The sequence below is a fragment of the Dipodomys spectabilis genome, unplaced genomic scaffold (genome assembly GCF_019054845.1).
Source record: "Dipodomys spectabilis isolate Male_0828 unplaced genomic scaffold, ASM1905484v1 ptg000234l, whole genome shotgun sequence".
NCBI classification, from domain to species: Eukaryota; Metazoa; Chordata; class Mammalia; order Rodentia; family Heteromyidae; genus Dipodomys; species Dipodomys spectabilis.
In genome coordinates this window covers 1,743,200-1,769,148 of record NW_024870911.1, presented here as the reverse complement: position 1 = coordinate 1,769,148, position 25,949 = coordinate 1,743,200, and the positions used below count along the sequence as shown (strand labels likewise).

Sequence of the window (25,949 nt, the reverse complement as noted above, 5' to 3'; positions counted from 1 at the left end):
CCTATTGTAAGTACCTTCTCTGTTTATTTCCTTTTACAAAATATAAGATGTTTACATCTAGAGCATATATTTTGCCAGCAACTGTTTCCTACACATTTCAGTAAACTATGGGTTAGAAGTTAAATCTATACAGCAAAAATTGGCCTGTATAAATAACTAATAGACTTGACAGATTACATAGCATTGTTAGGAGAAAATGCTATTCAGTAACTACAGCAGGCTTTACCTTCTGGGAAAGAACTCTCCACTCACCATGGTCCATAAATATTTCATGAACCCAACATAAAGTAATATGCTAATGATCGACTATTTACCCAGCAAGCAGGTGTAACCGCTGATGCTTTCTCATCTCCGCTATAGCTTTGATGTGGGGGTCGGGTGAGCCCTGTTGAACTGTTGTTCTCCGTCTCCCTCCCCTTACAGATTCATCTGAACCTAAGATGGTAAGCGAGAGTCATCATGAGGCACTGGCAGCCCCGCCAGTTACCACTGCTGCAACTGTTCTTCAGAGTAATGCCACAGAGCCAGCCAGTCCTGGAGAAGGAAAAGAGGATGCTTTTTCTAAGCTGAAGGAGAAGTTTATGAATGAGTTGCATAAAATTCCACGTGAGTAGCCTCTGTTCTCACTTGAGTGAAAAAATACATAGTGCTGAAAATCACTTTATCCATTAAAAAAAAATAACTCTCTGACATTCTATCTTTATGATCATATTCCAGTAGTAAAATGGAATAATCTCAGTACTAGAACAATCTTCTTTTGGTTTGTTTAAATGATATTAAGTTGTACAGAGGAATTTCAATTCAACGTGTCAGTTTGTGAGTACAATTCATTTTGATCAACGTCATCCCTTGGAATAGTCTTATTACTGTCTTTAAATATGTTTTATAAATGGCAATGCAATTCATAAAATAGCTCTATTTTGTGCTTGCTATAGGTATATATTGCTTCTCTCAAGAACATTGGTGTTCATAGGTTGCATTGTACATGATTTGGATTTATATGGATAAAACTCTTCTACTGTAAGGCTATTCCTAAACTACTGATCATGTTTGCTTTCCCATTATTTCAGGTTTCATTTTCTTTAATTTTAAAATCTTTTATTTTAAAATCTTTGGCCCAACTTTTAATTTTTTTAAATACATTTTTTAGCAAAAATACTGTACAGAGGGGTTACAGTTACATGAGCAAGGTAATGAGTACCTTTCCTATCAAGCATTGTTGCCTCCTACTTTGTTTTTCCCCTACCATCTCTTCCTTCCCACCTCTCAACTACACTCTCCCCTCACCCCTTTCCCCTCTTCCCCTGCCTAAATTGTAAAGTTCGTTTTTCAACATAGTGTCTTGTACATCTCATTGTCACAATGGGTCAACCTGTATCCCTATTTAAGCATTTTTTTCCCTTCTCCTCTCCAAGTTAGAGAAGTGTATATACAAGATGCAGGGCACCAACATCAAATACAGTGAAAACAGGGGTTATACCATGGGGGAGGAACATACAAAGAAACACAAAACTCACGTGGTCCATTATAAATACATTAGGAACAATAGCAAGAAAGAAAAAAACCACTGTGTTCCTATCTTGGGGTTCATTTCTCTTAACATCATCTTATCAGGTCATATGTACATAGCTTTTGACTTTTTCTGCTTGGCCCAGAAATATACTAGTTATTGCAAATAAGGGAACCCATAGGACCTATGTTTCTTTGGACTTGGCTTACTTCACTTAATATGATTTTTTCCAAGTCTTTCCATTTCTTAACAAATGGGGCAATGAAATTTTTTGTTATCATCAAGAAATGCAAAAAAACCTCTATGTTCATTTGTGAATTGAGTCTAATCAGTGGCTCTTAATTTTCTTCGTTTTTATCTTTCACATCAACAAATAAAATTTTCTTAAGTTTACAACATTGCATTTTTAAATATGTATGTATATATATACACACACACTTATATATATGTGTGTGTGTGTTTGTGTGTGTATGTGTGTGTATGTGTGTGGACTATAATGACTAAATATAACGAAATAACATAAACTTCACCTTACACAGTTATGGTTGTGCTGAAAACATCTATCATTCACTCCTTAGCATTTCTCAAGATTACAATACACTACTATCAAAGGAATCACTATAATACTATAGTAACTGATACCTATAGTCACTAATACATTATTAACTATAGTCACCATGTCGTACAATAGATCTCTTGAGATTCCTCTTCCTAACTGAAATTTTATATCCTGTGAACATTACCCCAACCTCCCCCTCCACTTCCTAGCTGCAAGTAACCACTAATTTACATCCTTTTTTATGAGATCATCTTCATTTTCTTATTAAATCAAGTTTATATATTCACCATCATCTAACAATAAAAACTATGCATATGAATGAAGTACCAGGTAGTATGTTGGCATATGTATCTATTGAGTGGTATTTAACTCCATGTTGAACGTATCTAGCTCCTAAAGCATTTGTCATTTATTCCTGGTAAACATGTTTAAAATCCTTCCTTCTAGTTTTCTAAAGCATAAAACAATTACTCTCATCTATCAACACCTTCTCGTGCAACATTGAGCAGAACTTACTTTTGTCTAACTGTAACACAATATTACTAATCAATATTTCCTCAGACCTGTACAGGTAAATTACACCATTCCACTCCTTGTGCCTAAGAGATTAACAATTTTGGATTCCACATGCAAATGAGATCATGCAGGATTTTCTTTCTGTGCATGATTTATTTGCTTAATATAATGTCCTGTAAGTTTTTCCATGTTGTAGAAAATCACAGAATCTTTTCTATGGCCTAATATTATTTCATTGGTTTGATTGGTAATACCAAAATTTTTTCTAGTGGAGTCTTTAGGACTATGTATGTGATCATATAATATCTAAACAAAGAACAGTTTAACATATTCTGGATGTTTTTTATTTCTCTTACTGCCAAATTACTCTAGTTTGAACCCCCAATACTATACTGAATAAAATTGACACAGAATAAGCATCCTTGCCTTCTGGCCATAGAAGAAATATTCTTAAATCTTCCTTGTTGGATAGAATATTAGTTTTGGGTTTGTCACAAGTATGAATTTTGTTGTTGATAGATATTTTTAATAATTCAGTAATGTTCTGTTTTGCCAAATGCCTTTTCTCCATCTGTTGAAACCATCTTATTTTTTGTTCTTCTTTTGTTACCATATCACATTTATTAGTTTACGTAAGTGAGACTATTGTCACCTCACTGGGCTTAACACCAAGTTATCACTGTGAATGGTCTTTATATGCACTGCTAAATTCAGTTTGTTGGTGTTGTGTTGAGCATTTGCACATCTTTGTTGGTCAGGGATATTGGTCTTTCTTGGTAGCATCTGTGTTTGCTTTTGTTACCAAGATGATGAGTCCAGAAGAATTCTCACCTCTGATTTTTTGAAGACTTTGGGAAGAAATTGATAATGCTTTTTTTCAAGTTGTGTAATAGAACGTAGCTGTGACAATGCGGTGTTTCACGGGTTGTTCTCAATCCTGTGGTAGTGCATCTGTCACTGTATGTTTGAGGTGGATGATGCCTTATCTCCATCCTCACAGGCTAGTTTTCTGGCAAAGTTCTATGTCACAGATGCAGTGCTGGTGTGTAACAGAATTCCAGAATTCCTGTGGTTGGCAGAGAACATTCAGAAACTTGAGGCTGATGGTAACAGATGTGATGGTAACATGGTAGATGCATGGTAGATGTAGCCACCAAGGTACTGAAGTCCTGTGGCTTGTATTACATCACCAGAAGCCCCTAGAAATGGTGGCAAAGGTAATACTCTCAGAAGCCTGGGACCTACCACATCTGGTGTGGCTCTGGGGTAACTGAAGACAGTGGCTGGTACATGGGCCAGGGAAAGGGGCAAAAGGTGAAGAATTGTTATGTATTGGATTTTCAGGACTGGTTTCCTTCCTTCATTAAAAGACTTGAGAATGAGAATGAGGAGGTATCACAAAGTCTGACAAATAGGATAAAGGTCCTAAGACAAATATATATCTGTAATATCTATATATGCAGAGAGAGAAAGAGAGAGAGAGAGAGAGAAGTGTGATGTGAACACAATGAAAGGATGGATCATGATAGAGGATGAATTTGTATGTAGCAGAAGCCCTGTCATATGGGGTTTAATAAGCTGTTCAGAAGAACATGGACTTTTACCCAGTGAAATAAAATGCCAATGGGAGTATTTTTTAGCAGATGTGTTCCCTTATCTACTTGAATGTTTTAAAGATCATCCTTACTACCAAATTGAATGGTGTTTAGTGGGAGAAAAGGCAAAAGATAAAGCAAGATTTTTCAGTAATCCAAATGATAGATTGATAAAATTTACAAGAAAATAATTCTATAAGGACACTAGGAATCTAAATGAAAAACATGAGGCATCAACTTCATAGGCCTATGTGGTTAGAAATTTTTTCATTTGTCCATCCACCATTATCAAATTTATCTGAGCTGTCCTCATAGCACAGTTGTAATTCCCATTCTCATAAGAGAGAAAAAATGGAGATGGTCCAATATATCAAGCCTTAGGCTAACAAACACAAAATCTCAGTCAACTTCTTCATTCTATTGCTGATCTAATAGATTAATAATGAGTCCTGAGATTTTTAATATAGTTTTGAGGTTACAACAACCAAGGAGATACCAGATGTCTATGTTATGAGTATACACTCTGAATTTAAACTATTATATCAAAATGTTTTTGAAAGAGAAGTATGAAATGAAAAGCAATGAATAACACCAAATCCAATACACATCCTGCCTTGTCTTTAATGTCATCTCCTTCTCTGGGATGGCCAACAATGCGGGACATATGACAAGGACTGAAATACTCACAACTATGAGACTGACTCATCAATTGTCTCCTTTAGTCTTTGTCAATGACAACCATACTATTTAAAATCCAACTCCTTTATCTTGGCCCATCTTTACCAGCATTTTATGTGCCCAACCTTTTTATTTCTCATTATATTACAGAGCACCACCATATATGTGATTCGTTGACTTTAAATTCTTTATTTTCCGCCAGATAATGTGGGTTCTATTAGGTAATAGTTTAGATGTGTTTTATGCCAGTTCCATCCTTAATGGAACCTGCCTGGTACATAGAAGGCACTCAATATGTATTTGACGAGTAGATGATTTATGAAAGTCAATTTAATGTGCATTGGAGTACTTTACAATGTACTCCTCTTAAACTTTGAAGCCTAGCTTGGTGCTGGTGGCTCACGCCTATAATCCTAGCTACTCAAGAGGCTGAGATCTAAGGATCATGGTTCAAAGCTAGCCCAAGCAGGAAAGCCTGTGAGACTTTTATCTCCAATAAACTACTTAGAAAAAGCTGAAGTGGATTTGTGGCTCAAGTGATAGAGCACTAGCCTTGAACACAGAAAGGCTCAAGGAAAGTGCCCAGGCCCTAAGTTCAAGCACCAGGACCAGAAAAAAAAAAAACTTAAAGCCTTAAATTGTTGACAAATTATACTATTACAGCATAAATTTCAAATTTCACACACTAAAGGAAGGCATCATTCACTGTGTGATTCCCATTTCAGAAAACGAAATGTTTCTGTCTTTACCACTCCTCTCTCTTTTAGTCTTTTTCTCTAACAGTCAGTCATTGCTTTATTTCCTTTCTGTTCATCAGTAGGAAAAAACACAGCTAGGAAAATTGCATGTGAAACTTTCTCTTGTTTACTGTGGCCAATCCATTGCTCCATTCCTACACCACTTTATTGGGTCCTGAAATCAGACCAGATAATCAGTAAGTTTGCTTTTCTCCAAAAACCTAAGAGTCCTAGAGGACCTGGTAGTCCTCACCTTGACAGAAACAAGTAAAATATCTAAAGTCATAAAAATGGTATGATAAATAAGTGCAGGAACAAATTGTATCATAAAGATAGCCATGCAGTTTTATTAAAATAGATAACAGTACATATTTTATGCTTTTGTTTTAATCTATCATGGTGTTTACTGCCTGTGTAATGGAAATTTCTATTGGGATTTGTTTTCCCCATGGGAAGCAACACTCAGAAAAAATAAAAGATACCAGTAAAACCAAATTATTTTAGGAGCACATGTTATGGAAAGGTTATCACTTTTGACTTGGCATAATACAGTGTGACGCTAATGACAGGTAACAAATTAGAATATTAATCGATTTCAGTCTCTGAACTAAATCTTGGCTATCTAGCAGATGTGTATTTTTGCAAAATTGATAGCAAACAGCTTTAATCTGTCACTTGAAATTCCCACTTGTAAGAAGAGAGGTGTCACAATGGCAAAGAATGTGCATGTCATTAGTGAGGTAATCTGCACAGTCCAGCCTGGAACATATTCAAACCAAATTGCCTGATGATATCATCCAGAACACCACAGGGCTTAACATTTTAAAGAAAGGAAAAGGAAACGGTAGCGACTGAGCATTTTTATCTTTCAATTCAAGCAGCACACTGTTATCTAAATGAAGCAGACAAGGTTTCTCAGAATGTTTCTTTATTTTGCAACTTTGATTTTAATAAGACTAGAGCTATGGTTGGTTTGTAAAGCATGAACTCTTGTCATCCAAATAGCTATGATTAAGGTTTTGATATTCATGAGCTTCTTGAAGTAGTATGTACCTTTCCTTAAGCACAGCAGAAAGCCAAATAACCTAACCCTGACTCTCAGTCCACAGGAAGAGCAGTTGGATAATTCATACAGAAATGTTTTCAGGTAAAAAGTTTCATAAGGAATTAAAAACATAAGCTCTAAAGGCAAACTGAATGAACTCAAATTCTACCACTATTTCATAGTAGCTATGTTACTTGGGGCACATTAATTAAATCCTTTCCTATATCAATTCCTTTCTCTCTAAAATTAATGATTAAATAATTCTCTCATCATAGGATTGTTAAATCAAAGCACCAGTGATATAAAATGCTTACCACCTGTCTGACAGAGTAAGCATTCTTTAAACAGTAGCTGTTGTTAAACTCAAGCTGCCATATTATCAGGATTCTATGCCTATTAAAGAAAACCCTGCTTAAGTCAGCCACTCAAATTGAGAAGATTCCAGAAACTTTGCAGCCAAATACATATACATTGCATTCTTTAAGCCCATTCCTGTGATATCTTCTTGTGGGGAAGATGAATTCTCCTAATCCCTTCCTTATCCCTTCCTTCCCTCCTTTCCTATAGCAGACAGATGTGCTCATAGTTCATGTATCAGAAAGTATTCAACAAAATCAAGCCCATAATAAGTGCTTAATGGAATACAAGTTTTCTTCCTTCATGCACTAAAGCTTTCTTCCCTTGACCTTACCTCAGCTCTCAAGTTGACATTCTATATCTGTCATTTTTCACTGATTAATTGTAAATCAAACAAACAAAGTATCAGTAGGTACATCAGTGTTTGCCCTTACCCCCAACAGCTACTGAAACTAAAAAACTAACAGTTATATGGTTGCTCAAATATAAAACAAGCAAATACTTATCAATAAGGTATATACAGTCAAGTAATATCCCTTATTTGGTTGCAGAAGGAAGATGGGGTTATGACATGTCAATGTCCTGAAGATAACATTAAAGTCACGAAATTAATCATAGCATGTGAAAAATTATATTGTTTATTGAGCACTTATCATGACTGATAAATGACATGTGATACAGATTGGAGGTGCAAGGTGTGGTCAGGAAACATGACCTGTGTTATGATTAAGTCTTAAAGGAATGTCACAGAGGCTACAAATCACCAGCTTTCCTCGATCAATACTGGAAACTATCAGTATTTTGTGTGTCTCTCCAGAGACCTTGCTCACTAGCATTCATCTTCTAATCTCTGTTTTAAATGGTTGAATACCTAAAACACACCACCTCCTACAATTCAACTTCTCATTGCATTAGCTAATTTGAAAAGTCAGTGGTTATTCATTTTGTTTCTGCATTTCTTCTATTGCCCTCCCTTACTAAGATAGATTTCAAGTTTATAACTATTATGACCCATGTATCAGTGGTTAGATTTTTATGGCATTATATAAGTGAACCTCTTCACATAGGAGTCCACCTCAGCTACCATCTGCTGACTCCATTTTTATACTTTAGGAAACTGGCTAATATAGTAAATTAAATTAATTGCTGACTCCATTTTATACTTTAGGAAACTGGCTAATATAGTAAATTAAATTAATCACTGTTAATCTCTACTAAACAGAATTATCTGAAAAAAAAACCACCTGTAATTCTGATGTGTTATTCTCAAGCAAGTATTTGCAGTATTGAGTGATTCCATCAGTACAATGCTGAGGAAACTATTTGGGGCAGATAGAGAGGTGAGGAATGTAATTTATTCTTCTACTCAACACACATATTTCATTTGTTTATTTTATCATATGCAATTTTTCATTTTCATATAATCTCTATTCAAAATGTAGAAGAAAATACATGTGCACATGTAAGTATTGTGTGTGTTTTAATAGTACATTTTTTAATGTCTATGGCAGAATGTCATAGACACTGCCCCTCAGCTTTTCAGCTCAAGGCTAGTGCTCTACCACTTGAGCCACAGTGCCACTGCCTATTTTCTGGTGTTTTATTAGAGATAAGAGTCTCATGGACTTTCCTGCCCAGGCTGGCTTTGAACCATGATCCTCAGATCTCAGCCTCCTGAGTAGGTAGGATTACAGGCATAAGCCACTGCCTTCCAGCTACATCTTTGATTTTCTTTGTTTAAAAAAAAGTCTTATGATTGACCTCTAAATGCAAACATCTTTTTTAGAAGTTACATATGATTCTTTTATATACTTTCCAGAACCGTTGTACTTACGCACTTGTGTGCTAAAACACAAATTATTTTATTATACATTAGCCCTCTTATCTCTCTTTTATATAGTTAGCACACGTTATTACCCTTTAAAAAATAATATATCTAGGTTTTTTGTTGTTTATATCCTAGGAAAGAAATGAGAATATAAAATATTTGCTATAAAATGGAGCAATGTACACAAGTGTGCAATATAATTCTATCAACATCCTGGGATTGAGGTAGAAACTTAACAAAACTACTTGCTACTCATGTTGCATTTCAAGAAAGTTGTTCATAAATGTCCTTTGCAGTTTCCCTCTAGGAATCTCATTAGGCAGAAAATCCCCCCCAAAAAAATTCAGTCCTTCAAAATGAACTAGTGGTGGGGGACATCATAAAGCTCCAAAGCATGGATATTAGGGAGAAACAGTAAGCACGTAAAGCTACCAAGTAAATTAAGATTGCAGCTAAATTTCCAAACCTTATTTAGCAACCTTCTATTAGCATCTCAAAGTTATTAAGTAGGCACATCTGAGGAAAATAAGAGACATGAATAAATACCTTAGGCCTATATTCAAAATACTTCAAGGATTACTTTGCTGAAATATTTTACAAATACACAGATAGCCTTTCAAATTGCTCTGTGCAACAGTTACATTGCAAAGCCACAGGCTACATTGTCTCTAAGCAAAGCTTGACTACCAAGGCAAATCTAGAAAGAAAGCCATGCAATGAGACACCAAGAGACTGGTGTTTTCTCTTCATTCTAAGGATCATGTGAATTTTTATTGCTGGACTGTCAGTTTGGCACCAGCTCCTACTAAACTGGATAAGGAATTTAGGATCAGTCACTAGGGGGAAATCATGTCATTTCCCATTATATTTTGATCACTTGGTTTTGTTTTTCTTTGATTTCTGTGTGGTAGAATGGAATAAAGGGCTATGTTACAGGGATTTAAACTGTATCTTCTGTTTCCACATGCCTCCTCCATCTGTCTTAGATGACTTTGAAGTCACTATTAATACAGCATGGTTCCCGTTAAAAATTTCCTCACCAAACAACACTTCATTGAAACTCCTGCCCTAAAAACTTTTGATGCCATTTGAATTCTTTGTTTTCACATTTACAAAAGTTTAAATAACAAAGAATAGAAGAAAGAACATAAAAAGAAAGGAAGGAAGGGAGGGTGGAAGGGAAGGAGGGAGGGAGGGTGGGAGGGAGGGTGAGGGAGGAAAGCAAGGAAGGAAGGAAGGAAGGAGAGAGAGAGAGAGAAAGAAAGAAAGAAAGAAAGGAAGAAAGAAAGAAAGAAAGAAAAAGAAAGAAAGAAAGAAAGGAAGGAAGGAAGGGAGAGAGAGAGAAACAGAGAGAGGAAAAAGAAGGGAAGGAGGGAGGGAGAGAGGGTGGAAAGGAGGAGACACAATTATAGATTACAAAAGACAAAAAATATATTTGGTTGATAAGTATGACTAATATATGTGGCTGATGCCATTTTCTAAAAGTAGTATATACCTGTCCAGAAACTAAAGAGCCCAGATCTCAATTAGTCATATTATTTAATATCTTGAAAGTAAAATTCCATTAATGTAACTTATTCATAATGACTTAGACCAGTTCTTTAAAACGCATGAACTATCACAGTAGATTAAAAACATTTGTCATAATCTTTACCCTCTATAAACTGGTATATTTTGGGAACTGAAAATTCTGTGGCCCTTAGTCTAGAATCCTATGCTAATCACTCAGAGACTATCTGCCCCAATAAACTAATCTAGGTCCGGGAAAGATGGTTTGCTCAGGTGAGAGTGTGTGAAGTGAGGTGGTTTATAGTGAGAGCGATGGAGTTGGCTTGCTGGGTTCAAATCCAGACTCCACCAATATTAATTTGTGGCTTTGGGCAAATCATTCAATCTCCATGTAAAATAATAATTTTGGAATATAATATTCGCTATATTCAAAATGCTTAAGTTTCCACTGCCCACTTACATAGCATGTTTATATGTAACAGACTGTATATGCTAGGCTAAGAGATTAAGCCAGAGCACCGTCTTAATGGGATCTGAGCCCCAATAGCATTAAAAACTCAAAACTTCTCAGCCAGAAGGACTTCTAAATTAAACCATCTTGCAACCGATTTTTTATGTGATGATTCAAGGTAGCATTTGCATATTCTCCGACCTTGTCTCTGGCTGCCCCATCACCACCACCACATACACAGGCTCACACCCTGCTCCAGCAGGACAGGTCTGAGGGTTAAAGACTTTGTTACTCATGCTGTTTCATGCTTCCAGATCTTCCCGCTGTCTTCTCTGCCTCCGATTCCTAGTTTGCCACTGCTTGTCTTTCTGAACTAGTTCTCCTTACCCTCTGAAGTCCACTCCTGTTCCCAGCCCCTGGCTACCAACCCCTAATCTATTATTAATCAGCAATTCTTCCTCAGGAACATATATGCGCATGCTGCTAATTTTTACTTTGTGCTTTTTTGTTTTAAAGATGCTGTGGAGGGGTTACAGTTACATGAGTAAGGCAATGAGTACATTATTTGTCTCAATCATTGTCCTCTTCCCTTCCTGTTGTTGTTCCTCTATCCCTTACCTCCCCCACCTCCCAGACTCCTCCCCCTCCTCCCCTCATTTCCAGTATACTGTCCTGATACTGTCCTGTGTGTACCTTTGTTGCAATGGGTCATCCTGTGTCCTTGTTTCAGCGTTTTGTTATTCTCCTTCCCCTCCCCAGATTAGACATATGTATATACAAGATGCAGGGTACCAAAATCAAGTACAGTGACAACAGAAGATATGCCATAGGGGAAATAACACACAAAGGAAACACCAACAACAAATAAAAGCACATTTAAAACAATAACAATAAAGACAGACCTCTTGTGTGCATATCTTGGGGTTCATTTCACTTAGCATCATCTTATATGGCCATATGTACATGGCTTTGAGCTTTTTGATCCTTTGTTTTTTGACTTCTATGTGTTAGACAATGTACTTGAATCCAGAAATTGCTTTTCTCCATCTCTGTATCTCCAGTTCCAGCACAAATCTGGCTCACCGTAGACAGAATTATGATTCTCCTTTAGCTCAAAAGTGCCTAATGATTATATTGAGTTATCAAGAAGAATAATTCTAAAGAAGCTTACTGGAACAGGCTGAGAGGCATAGTAATCAAGATGACAATTGATCTTAAGCTGGAGCAAAGGCAGACTACTACTGCCCAGAAGCATTTTGCTTTGCCCTTGACCACTTGAACCTTTATAGCCCATCTTTTCCTTTGCTCACCCTTTCCTTTTATTTTCCCTTTTTCTCAGCCTTCGGTGATGTTACCTTCAATTCTGTTTTCTTTCTTTCTTTTGTCTGTGCTACCTCAACATGTACTTTGGTTGCTTCAGTCTCTTGAGGCTGGTGGCAGCCCCGTCCGATTCCAAGTCTAGATGTGCATGGCCACCAAACTAGCCTTCTGAGTAAAGACTTCTCCCCACAAGCATTTTATTCAAGTGGAGATTTGAGATGCACTACTAGTTTTATTCTTTATTTTAAATAATAATAATAATATATTGTGTTTGAATACCCAGGAAACACGATAAGCTCATTTTCTACAACTGCTTTATAATACAGCTTGGATACCTGTAATTCCAATGAGAAAATTCAAGACATAGCTGGGAATGCTGTTTACCATGGCTTTTCCTGTAATGGATGCTTGTGTTGTTTTGCTTTTGTGAATAGCTATGTGCAGAGACCCAGCGTGGGTTTCTCTGTCTCACCCTATCAGGCACACAAAGCACAGCATTTGAGTCTTTCAGCTACTGCTGCTGCAGATAGCACCACAAGAGCAGATGTCATTTGAAGTGGCGCTTTCACAGGGCCTTGCCTGCCATCTCCTGCCCACGCTGATTGGAACTGCTCCCTGCCACCTCACCTTTCCAGGGTGGCTGTCATCCATCCACCTTTCTTTTCCAGATCTGATAATGTGGCTCTAGTGTGATTTAACTGGCTGTCTTCCAAGTCCTCATCAGTGGTGAATCTGTGTTGCTATTTTGCATTAAGTAGTCTTAAGCTATAACACCACTGCTGCTGATTGAAAGCCAGGTACTTCCACAAGGGTTTGAGTTTAATAACCTTTCTAAAAGTTGAACACTGCATGATGATTTCACCAGTGCTTCAATTATAGGAAATCATATCAGCAGCTTCCTGGTCCATTCCACAGGAGTGACTGAGGCACTTTGCCTCTATGTGGATTACTTGACTTGGCCATTTGGATAGACTGAATCTATAGGTACAGGCAGCCTGTGCCATGTACCCTTAGTAAAACTCTCCTCCTTGGCTGCCATCCTTTCCTTCCTTCCTTTATTCCTTCCTTCCTGCCATCCTTTCTTTCCATCCTTTATTCCTTCCATCCTACCGTCATTCCTTCCTTCCTCCCTCTCTCCCTCCCTCCCTTCCTTCCTTCCTTCCTTCCATTGTTCCTTCTTATTCCCTTTCTTTTTATTCTTTTTAGTTTTTTGAGACAGAAGTTTAGTCTTGAGACAGAAGTTTAGTCTTTCTTACATTAATTTTTAATAAGTTTTTATTGTAAAAATACTGTGGAGAGGGGTTACAGTTACATGAGCAAGGTAATGAGTACATTTCCTATCAAACATTGTTGCCTCCTCCTATGTTTTTCCCCTGCCATCCCTTCCCTCCCACCTCCACAGCTATACCCCCCCCAAATAGTAAAGTTCATTTTTCAACATAGTGTCTTGTACATCTCATTGTTACAATGTATCCATATTTAAACATTTTGTTTTTTCCCTTCCCCTCCCAAAATTAGACCAACATCAAATACAGTGAAAACAGAGGTTATACCATGGGGGAGAAACATACAAAGCAACAAAAAAAAATCACATGGCACATTATAAATATCTTAGAAACAATAGCAAGAAAGAAAAAACCACTTGTGTCCCTATCTTGGGGTTCTTTTCCCTTAACATCATTTTATATGGTCATATGTACATAGCTTTTGACCTTTTCTGCTTGTCTCAGACATATACTAGTTATTGCAAATAAGGGAAAGCATGAGGCCTATATTTCCTTGGGCCTGGCTTACTTTACTTAATTACTCAAGGTGATTTGAAACTTTGGCAAGGTAGCAGGACATAAAATTAACCCTCAAAAATCAATGACTTTTCTGTATGCCAACAATGAGAAGAGTGCAGCTGAAATCAGGAAAGCAACTCCTTTTGTAATAACCCCACAAAAAAAAAAAATACCTAGGAATTAACTAAAGAAGTGAAAGACCACTACAATGAAAACATTAAAAACCTGAAAAAGGAAATCAAAGCAGAATTTAGGAAATGGAAAAAACCTCTCATGATCCTGGATTAGCAGGATCAACATCTTTAAAAATGGCAATACTTCCCAAGGCTATCTACAAACTTAATGTGATACCTATCAATATTCCAACCTCATTCTTAATGAAATAGAAGAAGCAATCCAAAAATTCATATGGAACAATAAAAGACCCCGAATAGCAAAAATGATCCTTAACAGGAAGAACAGTGTTAGAGGAATATCAATACCAAATTTCAAACTCTACTACAAAGCCATAGCAATCAAAACAGCTTGGTACTGGCACAAGAAGAGACCTCAGGACCAATGAAATAGAACTGAAGACTCAGAAATGAACCTGCAGACCTATAGCCATCTAATCTTTGATAAGGGAGCTAAAAAAAATAGAATGGAAGAAAGACAGCCTCTTGAGTAAATGGTGCTGGCAAAATTGGTTAAATACTTGTAGAAAACTAAAGCTAGATCCTCATATATCACCCTGCAACAGAATCAACTCCAAATGGATGAAAGACCTCGGAGTCAAAGCAGACACCCTGAAAATATTACAGGACAGAATAGGTCTCCTTGGCTCAGGCCGAAATTTTCTGAATAGAGACCCAGAAACACAACAAATCAAAGAAAGGTTGGACAAATGGGACTGGATGAAGCTGCAGAGCTTCTGCAGGGCACAGGACATAGCTAGCAAGATCAATAGAAAGCCCACGGATTGTGAGAAGATCTTCACTAGCCATACAATGGACAAGGGTCTCATATCTAAAATATACCTGGAACTCAAAAAATTAAATCCCCCAACAACAAATCCTCAAAGAAACAACTGCCCAATAAATAAGTGGGCTAAAGATTTAAAGAGAAGCTTCTCTAGTCATAAAAGAAATGCAAATCAAAACAACATTGAGATTCCACCTCACCCCAGTTAGAATGGCTATAATCAAGAACTCTAATAACAGCAGATGCTGGAGGGGATGTGGACAGAAGGGAACCTTACTTCACAGTTGGTGGGAGTGTAAACTTGTTCAACCCCTTTGGAAAGCAGTATGGAGGTTCCTCAAAAGACTCCACATAGAGCTCCCCTATGACCCAGCAATCCCACTTTTAGACATTTGCCCAAATGATCACAAACTAGACCATACTAAAGCTACCAGCACAACTATGTTTATTGCAGCATTATTTACCATAGCTAAGATATGGAACCAACCCAGATGCCCCTCAGTAGATGAATGGATCAAGAATATGTGGTATATACATATATATTGGAATTCTATGCCTCCATCAGAAAGAATGAGAACTCCTAGTACACCATTCTCTATTCTCTCTCCATTCTACATGTCTACTGCTACCATTCCTATTCAGTCTCATCTGTATTATAATTACTATTCTCTCTTAAGAGGTTCACCTACAACTCTTTTCACTCATGAGCAATCCATTCCTTATGGGGACCAGCTTAGAATGCATGAGCCTCTTATTCAGAAGACTTTAATAACTCCCTATTAGCTAAATTGTTAAAGTCCTTTATTTGGTACTCAAGCCCCTCTATAGTTTAGTTCAACCTACCTTTCTTATCTTTTTTTTTTTTTTTTTTTGCTATTCTTTTATGTACCTAATGCTCCGCGCAAACCACACTAGTCCTTGGCTTTGATTTCCTATTTTCTTTTCTTGGTCCAGGGTGTGTTCATATGTGAAATGATATTGCCCCATCTCAATATATCCAAGATCTCTATCATAAAATACTGGTTCTATATATGCCCCTACAGAATATCATACTAGTCATATAATCTAATTTTCTCTATGAAGTACTGGTATTGTGGTCATTGCTTCCTTATTAAATTTTAGTTCTTGGAAGATAACTTCAGAGTTTAACCCATTCATTCCTACTTTAGACTGCTTGCTATCTGCCTTACAAAAAAGTGGTTAATGTGAGTGGTATGGCTGACTGTCTTGGTAGTGGGTACAAAATCGAATAAGTCATGATTCTTGTGATGTAATAGGAGAAGTCAAATCTCCTGGGAACAATAGCAACTAAAACTATGATCCATGCTGAAAATTAAGAGATTTGTAGAAGGGCTGGGAAGGTGGCTCAGTGGTAGAGTGCTTGCCTTGCATGCATGAAGTCCTGGGTTCGATTCCTCAGCACTACATAAACAGAAAAAGCCAGAAGTGGAGCTGTGGCTCAAGTGGTAGAGCGCTAGCCTTGAGCTGAAGAGCTGAGGGACAGCACCCAGGCCCAGAGTTCAGGCCCCACAACCAGCAAGAGAGAGAGAGACAGAGACAGAGACAGAGACAGACAGACAGAGAGAGAGAGAGAGAGAGAGAGAGGTATAGAAAGGTCATCAAAGGCTAATTGAGAATTAGCTAAGGAAGGACCATCAATATCAAGCTAGGAAGTTTAGACTTATTTAATAGTTAAAGAGGTGCCAGTACCATTCAAGATAAACATAGAAGTAACATAATTATAGTCTGTTTGGAGAACAGCAATCTGGCAGCACTGTGTGGGTAGGGAAGATTGCAAGGGGAGAATCTGGAGATAGGGACAGGCAGGAACAAGGCAGTTGAAGGTACATTTGGGAGAGATAATGAAAGCCTAAATTGCTAGGAAAAGGAAAGTACAGACGTGACAGACTCTGTGAATGCACTGCTGACAGGCATTGCAACCCAGTCTAAAGGTGTGAAGGAAAGAATAAGTGGAAAGTAATCCCGAGAAGCTGAGTAACCAACTTCCAGGATTATTCTGTGTCAAACATGGGAAGAGTAGGAGACAGTGAGGGATGACAAACAGATTCGGGGGGCAAATATGTGAGTTTAGGTTGTATTAGTGGCCACTTGTCATTAGTAAGAGCACATAAAATGAGAAGAGTATGAATAATAATATCTTAAATCTCAAACATATGAATCAGTTGTGAGACTAATGAAAAGCTAAATGAGCTGTTCAGGGAGTCCTGGGTAAAGGCAAAGAGCAGTGGACTATCCCAGGAGCTAAGTAAAGAGTTTCTGAGATACAGTAGTCAATTTTAATTAAAAAGAAAATTTGTTGAAAATGTTGCTTGAGAAAGAATACAGCATGCATTCAGGCTACCGGGGGAGAAGCAACAGATATTGTCAACATAACTAACATTCTCCCAGGGCTCTCATTCTCATAATGAACTATCATCTGACCAGTTATTACTTATAGCAGCTCTGGCAGATATAGATTTAGGATATCAATTTCCTAAGGAAATAAAGAGTCTCAAATAAATATATAAGAGTCTCAAATATATAAAGCAAGAGTTTCAACTATATAAAGCAAGTTACATTTTTTAAATAAGTTTTTTTTTAATTGTGAAAATACTGTACAGAGGGGTTACAATTACATGAGCAAGGTAATGAGTACATTTCTTATCAAGCATTGTTGCCTCCTCCTTTGTTTTTCCCCCTACTATTCCTTTCCTCCCATCTCCACAACTACACTCCCCCCCCCCCCAAATGGTAAAGTTCGTTTTTTGACATAGCATCTTGTACATCTCATTGTTGCAATGGGTCCACCTGTATCCTTAGTTAAACAATTTGTTTCTTCTCTTCCCCTCCCTAAAATATACCAACATCAAAAACAGTGAAAACAGGGGTTATACCATGGGGAGGGACATACAAAGCCTCAAAAAATCACATGGTACCTTATAAATACATTAGAAACAACAGGAAGAAAGAAAAACCACCTGTGTCCTTATCTTGGGGTTCATTTCGCTTACCATCACCTTATCTGACCTTTTCTGTTTGTCTCAGACATATACCAGTTATTGCAAATAAGGGAAACCATGGAACTTATGTTTCTTTGGGCCTGGCTTACTTCACTTAATATTTTTTCCAAGCCTTTCCATTTCCTAACAAATGGGGCGATGTCATTCTTTCTGATGGAGGCATAGAATTTCATTGTGCATGTATACCACATTTTCTTGATCCATTCATCTACTGAGGGGCATCTGGGTTGGTTCCATATCTTAGCTATGGTAACTAATGCTGCAATATACATAGTTTTGCTGGTAGCTTTAATATGATCTTGTTTGTGATCATTCGGGTAAATGCCCAAAAGTGGGATTGCTCGGTCACAGAGGAGCTCTATGTGGAGTCTCTTGAGGAACCTCCATATTACTTTCCAAAGTGGTTGAACAAGTTTACATTTTAATATAGAATCCCTGAAGTATGTGCTTGAGAGGTACAAATAAAGAGATGTGAAGGAAGGGAAAACTAATGCAGATGAGAAGTTTGGAAAGAAGTGACCTTTGATCTGTCGCTTGAGCTAGAGTAAGATTTTAACTGATACAAAGTCATTCCATAAGAAAGAATGTGAGTGCCATTACAGAACATCCTAGTAAACAGTGAGGCCATTAGGGGTTAATCGCATTGAAGAAATACATTATGTGATACAGAAAAAAATAATGGAATCCCTAATTTTTGATACTTTGCTGAGCAGGGCAGGTTTTATTCTACAAATCATAAGCTTCTGGGCTTTCGTGAATGGAATGTGATCCAACTTATTTTTTTTTTTTTACATCTGTGGTGGTGAGAACAAATAATTAGTGATACAAGTATTCAAGTATGGAAAATGCTGCTAACAGATAGTAGGAGATTATGCCGGAGAAATGTTTGATGTATTTAGAAATCTTTAGTGACCTTGGAAAGTTTTACTTCATTAAGATCTGAAGTCAGAAGTCAAATGTCAGGATGTCAAGTGAGAAAATGTGAGTTTAAACTGTTGCCCCTCCCTCCAATAAGAGAATAAACAGAATCAGACGCCACACACTGTATAGCTGAAAACTGGTTAAGTAGTGAATAGAAAAGAGATGGAGGAAAAGAAATTACCTTCAACATACACAAAGCTGAACTTCCTGGATACTTCCAAATGCCACCACAGAGCCACCCCTAATGCCACCACAGAGACCACCACTAATGCCTCATTTTTTTTTAAACAGAAGCTGCTTGTGAACATGTGTCATAAATGGTGATGACAGTTCATGACAACATGAATGTAAGAAACTGTCTCTAAATCATTCAGGTTTCTAAATTGTTCTAACTACTAAGTATGGCTGCCACACACCAACATGCTTATAGTCTTTTTCTTCCTTGATCAGAGGCTCCATGTCCTTGATTCTCTATGGCCCTTATACTTAGGGCTCTTGCCAAGTTCATTGTATGATCTAGCTATCTGTCTTATTCTTCCTGATTATCCTAAAGTCTTTGGAGGCAAAGATAGACATTCCTTTCCTATGTTGCTCCTGTAAACTAAACGCTGAAAAAACTGTTGAACTAAAAAGGCTGTTATGAACATATGTATGTGGAGAGAAATGTATTTATTTTTTATTGCTACATGTATTATACCATAAATTTAGTACATGAAAACATGCCCAATACCATAAATGTGGTAGACTAACACAGGACACATTTCATTATTTCACAATTTATGTAAGTTAAGAATCCAGATGTAATTTAACTGGATCATCTGTCAGGGGTCCCACCAGGTAGTCAAGTATCCACTGGACTTCAGAAGAGCAAGTCTGTTTTTCCAGGTTCTTTCAGAATTTTCTGGCTGAATCCAGTTCCTTGCAGTTGTAGGACTGAGCCTTCAGATACTCATGGCGTTCATTCCATGGTCAGTTCACAACAGTGTGACAGTTGGCTTCATCAAGGCCAGCAGGACCTTGTCTCTATCACCTCAAGAATCACCCCAGCCACCATACAGGTGATAAATTGAAACACAACCTGGGTCAGGACGTCCTATTAGGAAAGCTCCTTCCCCTTTGCCACATAGCATACCCATTATAGTTCCAGGTCTTTCAAATACTCAATGGGAGGAGGTTGCACAAGTTCATGAGGAAAGATGGTGTGTTGGAAGCCATCTTAGAATTCTGCTTACATGGAGAGAGGGAAAAAAGAGCAAGTGGAGAGATCACACAAATTTCACTTAAGAAAAGGTGATAGACTTCCTTTGTTCTAATTAGTGTCAATTTGCACAATGTGCTTTTTAACTTTGTACAAAGTGAACAGAATTTAAACTGGAAAACATCATTTTGTCCTCTTCTTTTGTTGGATGGTGTTTCAGGCACTAGCAGCAGCATGTTGTGGAGGTTCCAGTGAAGATTCTTTGAAGTCCAAGAAATGTTGAAAAGAGCCTGGAAGCCATGTCAATTTACTATTAATTACTCCCAGTCTAGCAAAGCCTGCAAAGGTTATATTTGGTGCTGATAATTAGCTCACATTCATACATTCCAGAAGATCTGTTTCTAAGATTGGAAAACATAGATTTCAGATTGAAGATACTGTTCCAATTCCAAACTTGTATTTGAAGTAATGAATATGTTCTGAGTTTTATCTCTAATACAGGAGTTGGAATTAGGAGCTAGTGAGTTTGGAATCATTTTGCTTATTAGAAGTTAACTTTTATAATTTTTTGGTATTTAAAATGAAAAACAATAAATAAAATGATTGTATTTTACATGATCTTGACACTTGTCTTTGTAAGGAAATTATCTGTGAAATTTAAAAATGTAGAGTAATAATAAAAACTCAGTAAAGAAATAACACCAAAAGTGATATAAACACAAGAAGTAAATACCAAAAATGATGTTTTAAATTAACACACTTTATATTCTATAAGCATTTCAAACTTTATGATCCTCTTCTTTCCTCTAGCTAAAGTTCTAATATATTTAGGTTCAGATAAATATTTAAAACTATTTTAAATCCAAATAACATAAACATTAATCATAATCTGCAGAGAAAAACTACTTTTAAAAGAAAATTTTCATCTGCATAACATTGATCAAGATGTATTGTATTCATAAAGTGCTTTGTCAAATGGCAACTTCTTTGTACACCTACTTAAAATAATAATGAAAAATTAAAAAATAAATCAACTTGAGAATGAAAAAAACATTTCAGGAGTTGGAGGCATGGCTCTGTTGGTAGAGTGCTAGCCAAGGAGGAAAACTATCAGGTATTTAGTTCTAGTCGTGAACTCAGACCTAAAAACTAAACAATAAAACATTTCTATGCTGAGCTATAACTACATCCAAGAAACAACTAAAACTTATCTTGATTTACCACAGTCTTATATACTGTATATCCCTCATGCTTACAAAGACTTTCCACCTATTGACTATGAAAATATATTTAAAAAGAAAAAGTAGAAAAAATCTTTCAGAAAAAGACATTTGCTTAACATGAATTTTGACAACTTTTAAATGTTTCCCCAAACATAAAATTTCATGGAATTTCAGGAAACATAGAGTATGTCTACATAGCAAATTAGTGGTGTTGGTTAAGAGACAAATGTTACCCATCTACTTTGGAAGTTAGGCATATCTTTGTTTTTTAATTCAAAGGTGTCGAAGTTTGAATTGTGTCCTCAGAAAGAGGCAACTTAAGCCTTTGCAACTGTGTGGAAGTGAGCTTTGAAAATAGGGTCTTTGAAGATCTAATTAAGCAGAGTCAAGATCATATTAAGTTTGAGATCTAATTAAACTGGCCTTTTAATCCAATATGTCCAGTGTCTTTAAGAGTAGAGACACAGAGACCAAGACAAACAGGGAGGGTCATGTTGCAATGGAACAGAGATGGGAGGTCTGCACTGATTAGCCACGGAACCCAACTTCAGAGAAAAGAATGGAACTGATTCTCCCTTTGAGCCTTCAGAGAAAAATGCAAGCCTGCCATTGCCTTGATTTCAGACATCTAGCCTTGACACCATCTAGAGCCTACATTTCTGTGGTTGTAAGCCACTTATTTTGTGGTAATTTCTTACAACAGACCTAGAGAATAAATACAATAAACAGTGTTATGAGAATTGTCTGTGCCCTTAAGAACTGATGAATCTGGAGTTTGAGGACTGCACATGTCAAGTCCAGCTACTCACCCCCACAAGCAAAATAAAGAGACATGATGGAGGGCATAGAAAGGCTTACTTATTACGTGCACAGGCAGCTATGCTGTCTCCAGCCATCTTTTGTGGTACAAGCATGAGATTTAGCTTTAGATACACAAAGAACTAGAAGAAGAGGGATGACATAATGATGAAATAGTCCTGGTCAGAATGTGGCTTGGTTGATCACTATTTTAGTCCTTGCTCAGAAAGGGGCTCTGGGAATCTCTGGTATTTCCTTTCTTTACCTACGGGTAAACATATGATCTGTAAGTCTTGTCCTTTCTGTACTCCAAGATTGCAAGCTGACTACAGCAACACGGCTTAGCTAAAACAGAAGCTGCAGACGCTTTTCCACTGTTTTAATTAATTCATGAACCCAAATAAGGAGTAAGTGATTTTCAGCAAAAAGCAGCTTTAAGTACCCGTTACACATTTGCTGAGATAATTCTCCCATCTCTGACCATAACCCTTCCGGTCACCTCTCTAGAGAAGAAAATGCCACTTGACAAAGGTAAAAAGCATGGAGAGGCCAGGCAAGCCAGAGACTTCATCGGTTGTTTGTGCTTAGGTCTACATTCAGTCGTGTAAGAATAAATAAAATGACGGCTAGAGCACTTTAACCTTGGGCCCGGGGTGGGAGGAGGGGGGTTTTCCCCAATGTGTGCTTATTAGAAAACTGCACCATGCACTGTGGCTCAACTGTCACAAGTGACCCGTTTACTGAGTTATGCATCTGGTAATGCAACGAACGTGCCTGTTCATTATGTCACATTAGGTCTTTACCACAATGCTGTAGTCTAGATTCCGTCCAGCCTTATCCCTAGTTTGCTGTCAAGGATTTGAAGGTGGGAGAGCTTGAGTAACCAAGGCCATGAAACTAGTAAGTAGAGCAGGATTCAAAATTCAGGCTAGTACTCTCAGAGCCAACCACGCCCTCATCCTCTAGGATGCTGCTTCTACCTGTACCAAAGCTGAAAGATGACTCTGTGTCCTTCCTATGGAACTGTGGGTATTTTGTATGTAATTTACATTGAATTCATAACATAAATTTTCTGATAAAATGATATTTTAAAATTTGAACAGAATAAATGCTCCACGTCTTCATTTTATTCCATGATTTTCTTTCTTATGTAATTTTTATTGTGATTAAGTGATTTTATAAACTTCACAAATTTCACAGTATTGTGAGATAGTGATATTTAGTGAAAGTCACAAACACATTCTAACCTTCATGAGTCAAATTGTCATTATCGTGGTCTATAAAGTTTGTGAATTCTATCAGCTTTGACAATACAACTATTTCTTCCACATCAGGTGACCCGTACATACATTTCTTCTTTTTGCTCAATGTCAGCTGTTCCCTCTTTCCCTCTCAATCCCTCCCTCTCATGGCTGCCCCTGAGTTGCTTAGTTCATTTTCATTAATGTCCAGTGCAGCTGATTGGTCCCCTGTTTCCCTCTGTTTCTGTGTCCTCCTCCTAGTTTCCCTCAGATGTGTGCATATATATAACATATATGTGGTCAACAGCATGGGGTCATGGGGTCATTTAGTAATGATATGACAAGATGAGTGGCAGTCCTTTGTTTCTTAAGTCCCATTTACTTTGCCATATTTCCTTACATTTTGGATTTAACATGCACATATCAGAGAAGCCATGTGCCATTTATCTCTTTGCTCTTAGCTTACCTCACTTAAAATGATTTTTTTCCAGTTCCATCCATTTCCCTGTGAATGCCATTATTTTGTCCTTTCTGATGGCTGCATAATATTCCATTGTATATAGGTACCACAATTTTTTGATCCATTCATCTGCACAGGGGCTACTGGGTTGTCTCCATATCGTGGCTATTGTGAACAGTGCTGCAATGAACATGGAGGTGTCATGTGCCCTTGTATTCTGGCTCCTGTTGCTCAAGGTAGATGCCTAGGAGTGGTATGGCTGGGTCATAAGGGAGGTTTATATTTAGCTTTCTGAAGTACCTCCAGACTGCTTTCCCTGCTACTGGGAATGTACACTATTCCATTATTTTCTTTTTCTACAGCTTGTTAAATAGAGTTTGTTAAATAATTCAAGCACAACCACATCATTTCTTTATTTCAGGGTGAAGCAAGGCAGGCAGAGAGGTTGCCTTTGTTTTTCAGATTGATACATTTTTATGATAAATTAGATAAGAATAGTTTGTTTGATCTATGCATTTATTATTTTAATACTAAAGAAAAATCAGAGCAGTAAGAATATATTTGAGGCCCTTCTTAGGAGTAAAGATGGTTCATGTTGTACAGGAATGGAAGAAGCTCTCATTCCTTTTGTTTCCAAACCCAAGGATCCTGAAGCTTGACAAGTAGATCTCCAAAGCAATAGAACCTCCAGAGTGAAGCTCAAGTTGCAGGTCAACTAAAGCTCTAGACTTTAATTGAACTTTTAACATCAAACTTCTCATTAAATGTACTAAGTATCCTCAACTCAGAAATGAAAAACAATGTTAATTTAGCTATCCTATAGGATAGGAAAGGTCTGAAAAGGAAAGGGGATGGGAAAGAGGGGAGGGAATAAATGTAAGTATATAGGGCAGAAATGTAGGTGGTAAAATTATATCTACAAACACTTCAAATGTGCCATACATTTTATGACATAAGAGGATAATACTATTTTACTCTATCATAAAGTGAAAGTGATTATATATTTTACCCACTTTCACAAAGTACTCACACATCACATTTGCAAATGTGTTCCATTAATGAGTTCATCTCAATTCCATTTCAAACACTTTCAAAGTATTGTAACGAAACATTGCATGCTGGTAATTGCCAGGTTCTCTGGTATCTTGCTATTAAATTAAGATTCCTTTATTAGTATTAGTGTTAGTATTATTAATATCTATTAGTACCAGTATTTGTTGCCTTCAATACTGTCATTAGCTTTGAGCACTGTTGCAATCATTTTTATGACTAAAGCATTTTTCTCTTTGGTAACCTTTTCCTCAAGAACTTTCCATAAGATTTGCTTCATAGTTCTTTTGCATCTTTTCTGTTTTGTAGAAACTTCCATTTTCTCTCCACTTGCATAGAAAACAGTGATATTGAATCATAAAGTTAAAGGCTCCTACTGTATTAACCTTTCCCCGGAAGCACCCACACATTTCAATACAATCCTTGAGCCAGTGAAACTGAGCTTCTAGTTTCACTCTTGAATGGCTTTTCTTCTAAAATGATTTATCCCTTTAGTTTCTTTTCTTCTGTGTCAAGAATGGAAAGAGGCACTTTAAAAGTTATTCCAAAACTTTGATGAAGTAGGTGGCAGTTAGAGCAAGTAAATGCAATTCTTGGAAATTGTTTCCACAGGAATGACAGCTATTATAACTGCAAGACCTAGTATGAGAGATTAGATTTCTTGCCAAAGAAATGACTCTGAGATTGTCATACCCCTGTGTAGAAGTCATTCTTTAAAAAAAAAATCACCTTGCTCTTTACTTGAAAGCTCAAAAGTAAATAACATTTAACCTTGATTTGACTTCATAAGCTGGATATTACATTTTTTGTAGAATTTTAGGAGAAGTAATGTTATGAGGGAAAAAAGATTATGACAAAAAGAAGAAAAATCACATAGAAAATCTTTTCCAATTGTTCCAATCTTCAGTAAGATTAAAGCACGTTTCTTGAGAAATAACTTAGGAGATAAATTCATTTAACTAATTACTGTCATTGCCCTATTAAATTCAACATTATTTTTTTATTGACTGGTAGAATAGTATAAGAGAAATGTCAGATCTATATGATGCCAAATTCCATGGGTTCTGGAAGGGTTTGCTGGAGCAATTTGTAAAGATTTCATGAAAAGAAGAATTTTGGCCAGTAGAATGACAAAGGCCTTTTCTTTATAAAAGAAAACCTCTCTGGGCACAGGTGGCTCACGCCTGTA

The 25,949-nt window shown here is 37.0% G+C and overlaps 1 protein-coding gene across 2 annotated transcripts in view; it reads left to right on the top strand.

The window, feature by feature from the left end:
- Positions 1-440: 440 nt before the first annotated feature.
- Syt1 (synaptotagmin 1) overlaps positions 441-25,949 on the top strand; it is a 194,753-nt gene continuing 169,244 nt past the window's right edge. For both annotated transcript variants that reach the window (XM_042698979.1, XM_042698978.1), the window contains exon 1: positions 441-606. In XM_042698979.1, the coding sequence (XP_042554913.1) occupies positions 441-606 (166 nt within the window). The remainder of the gene's footprint in view (positions 607-25,949) is intronic.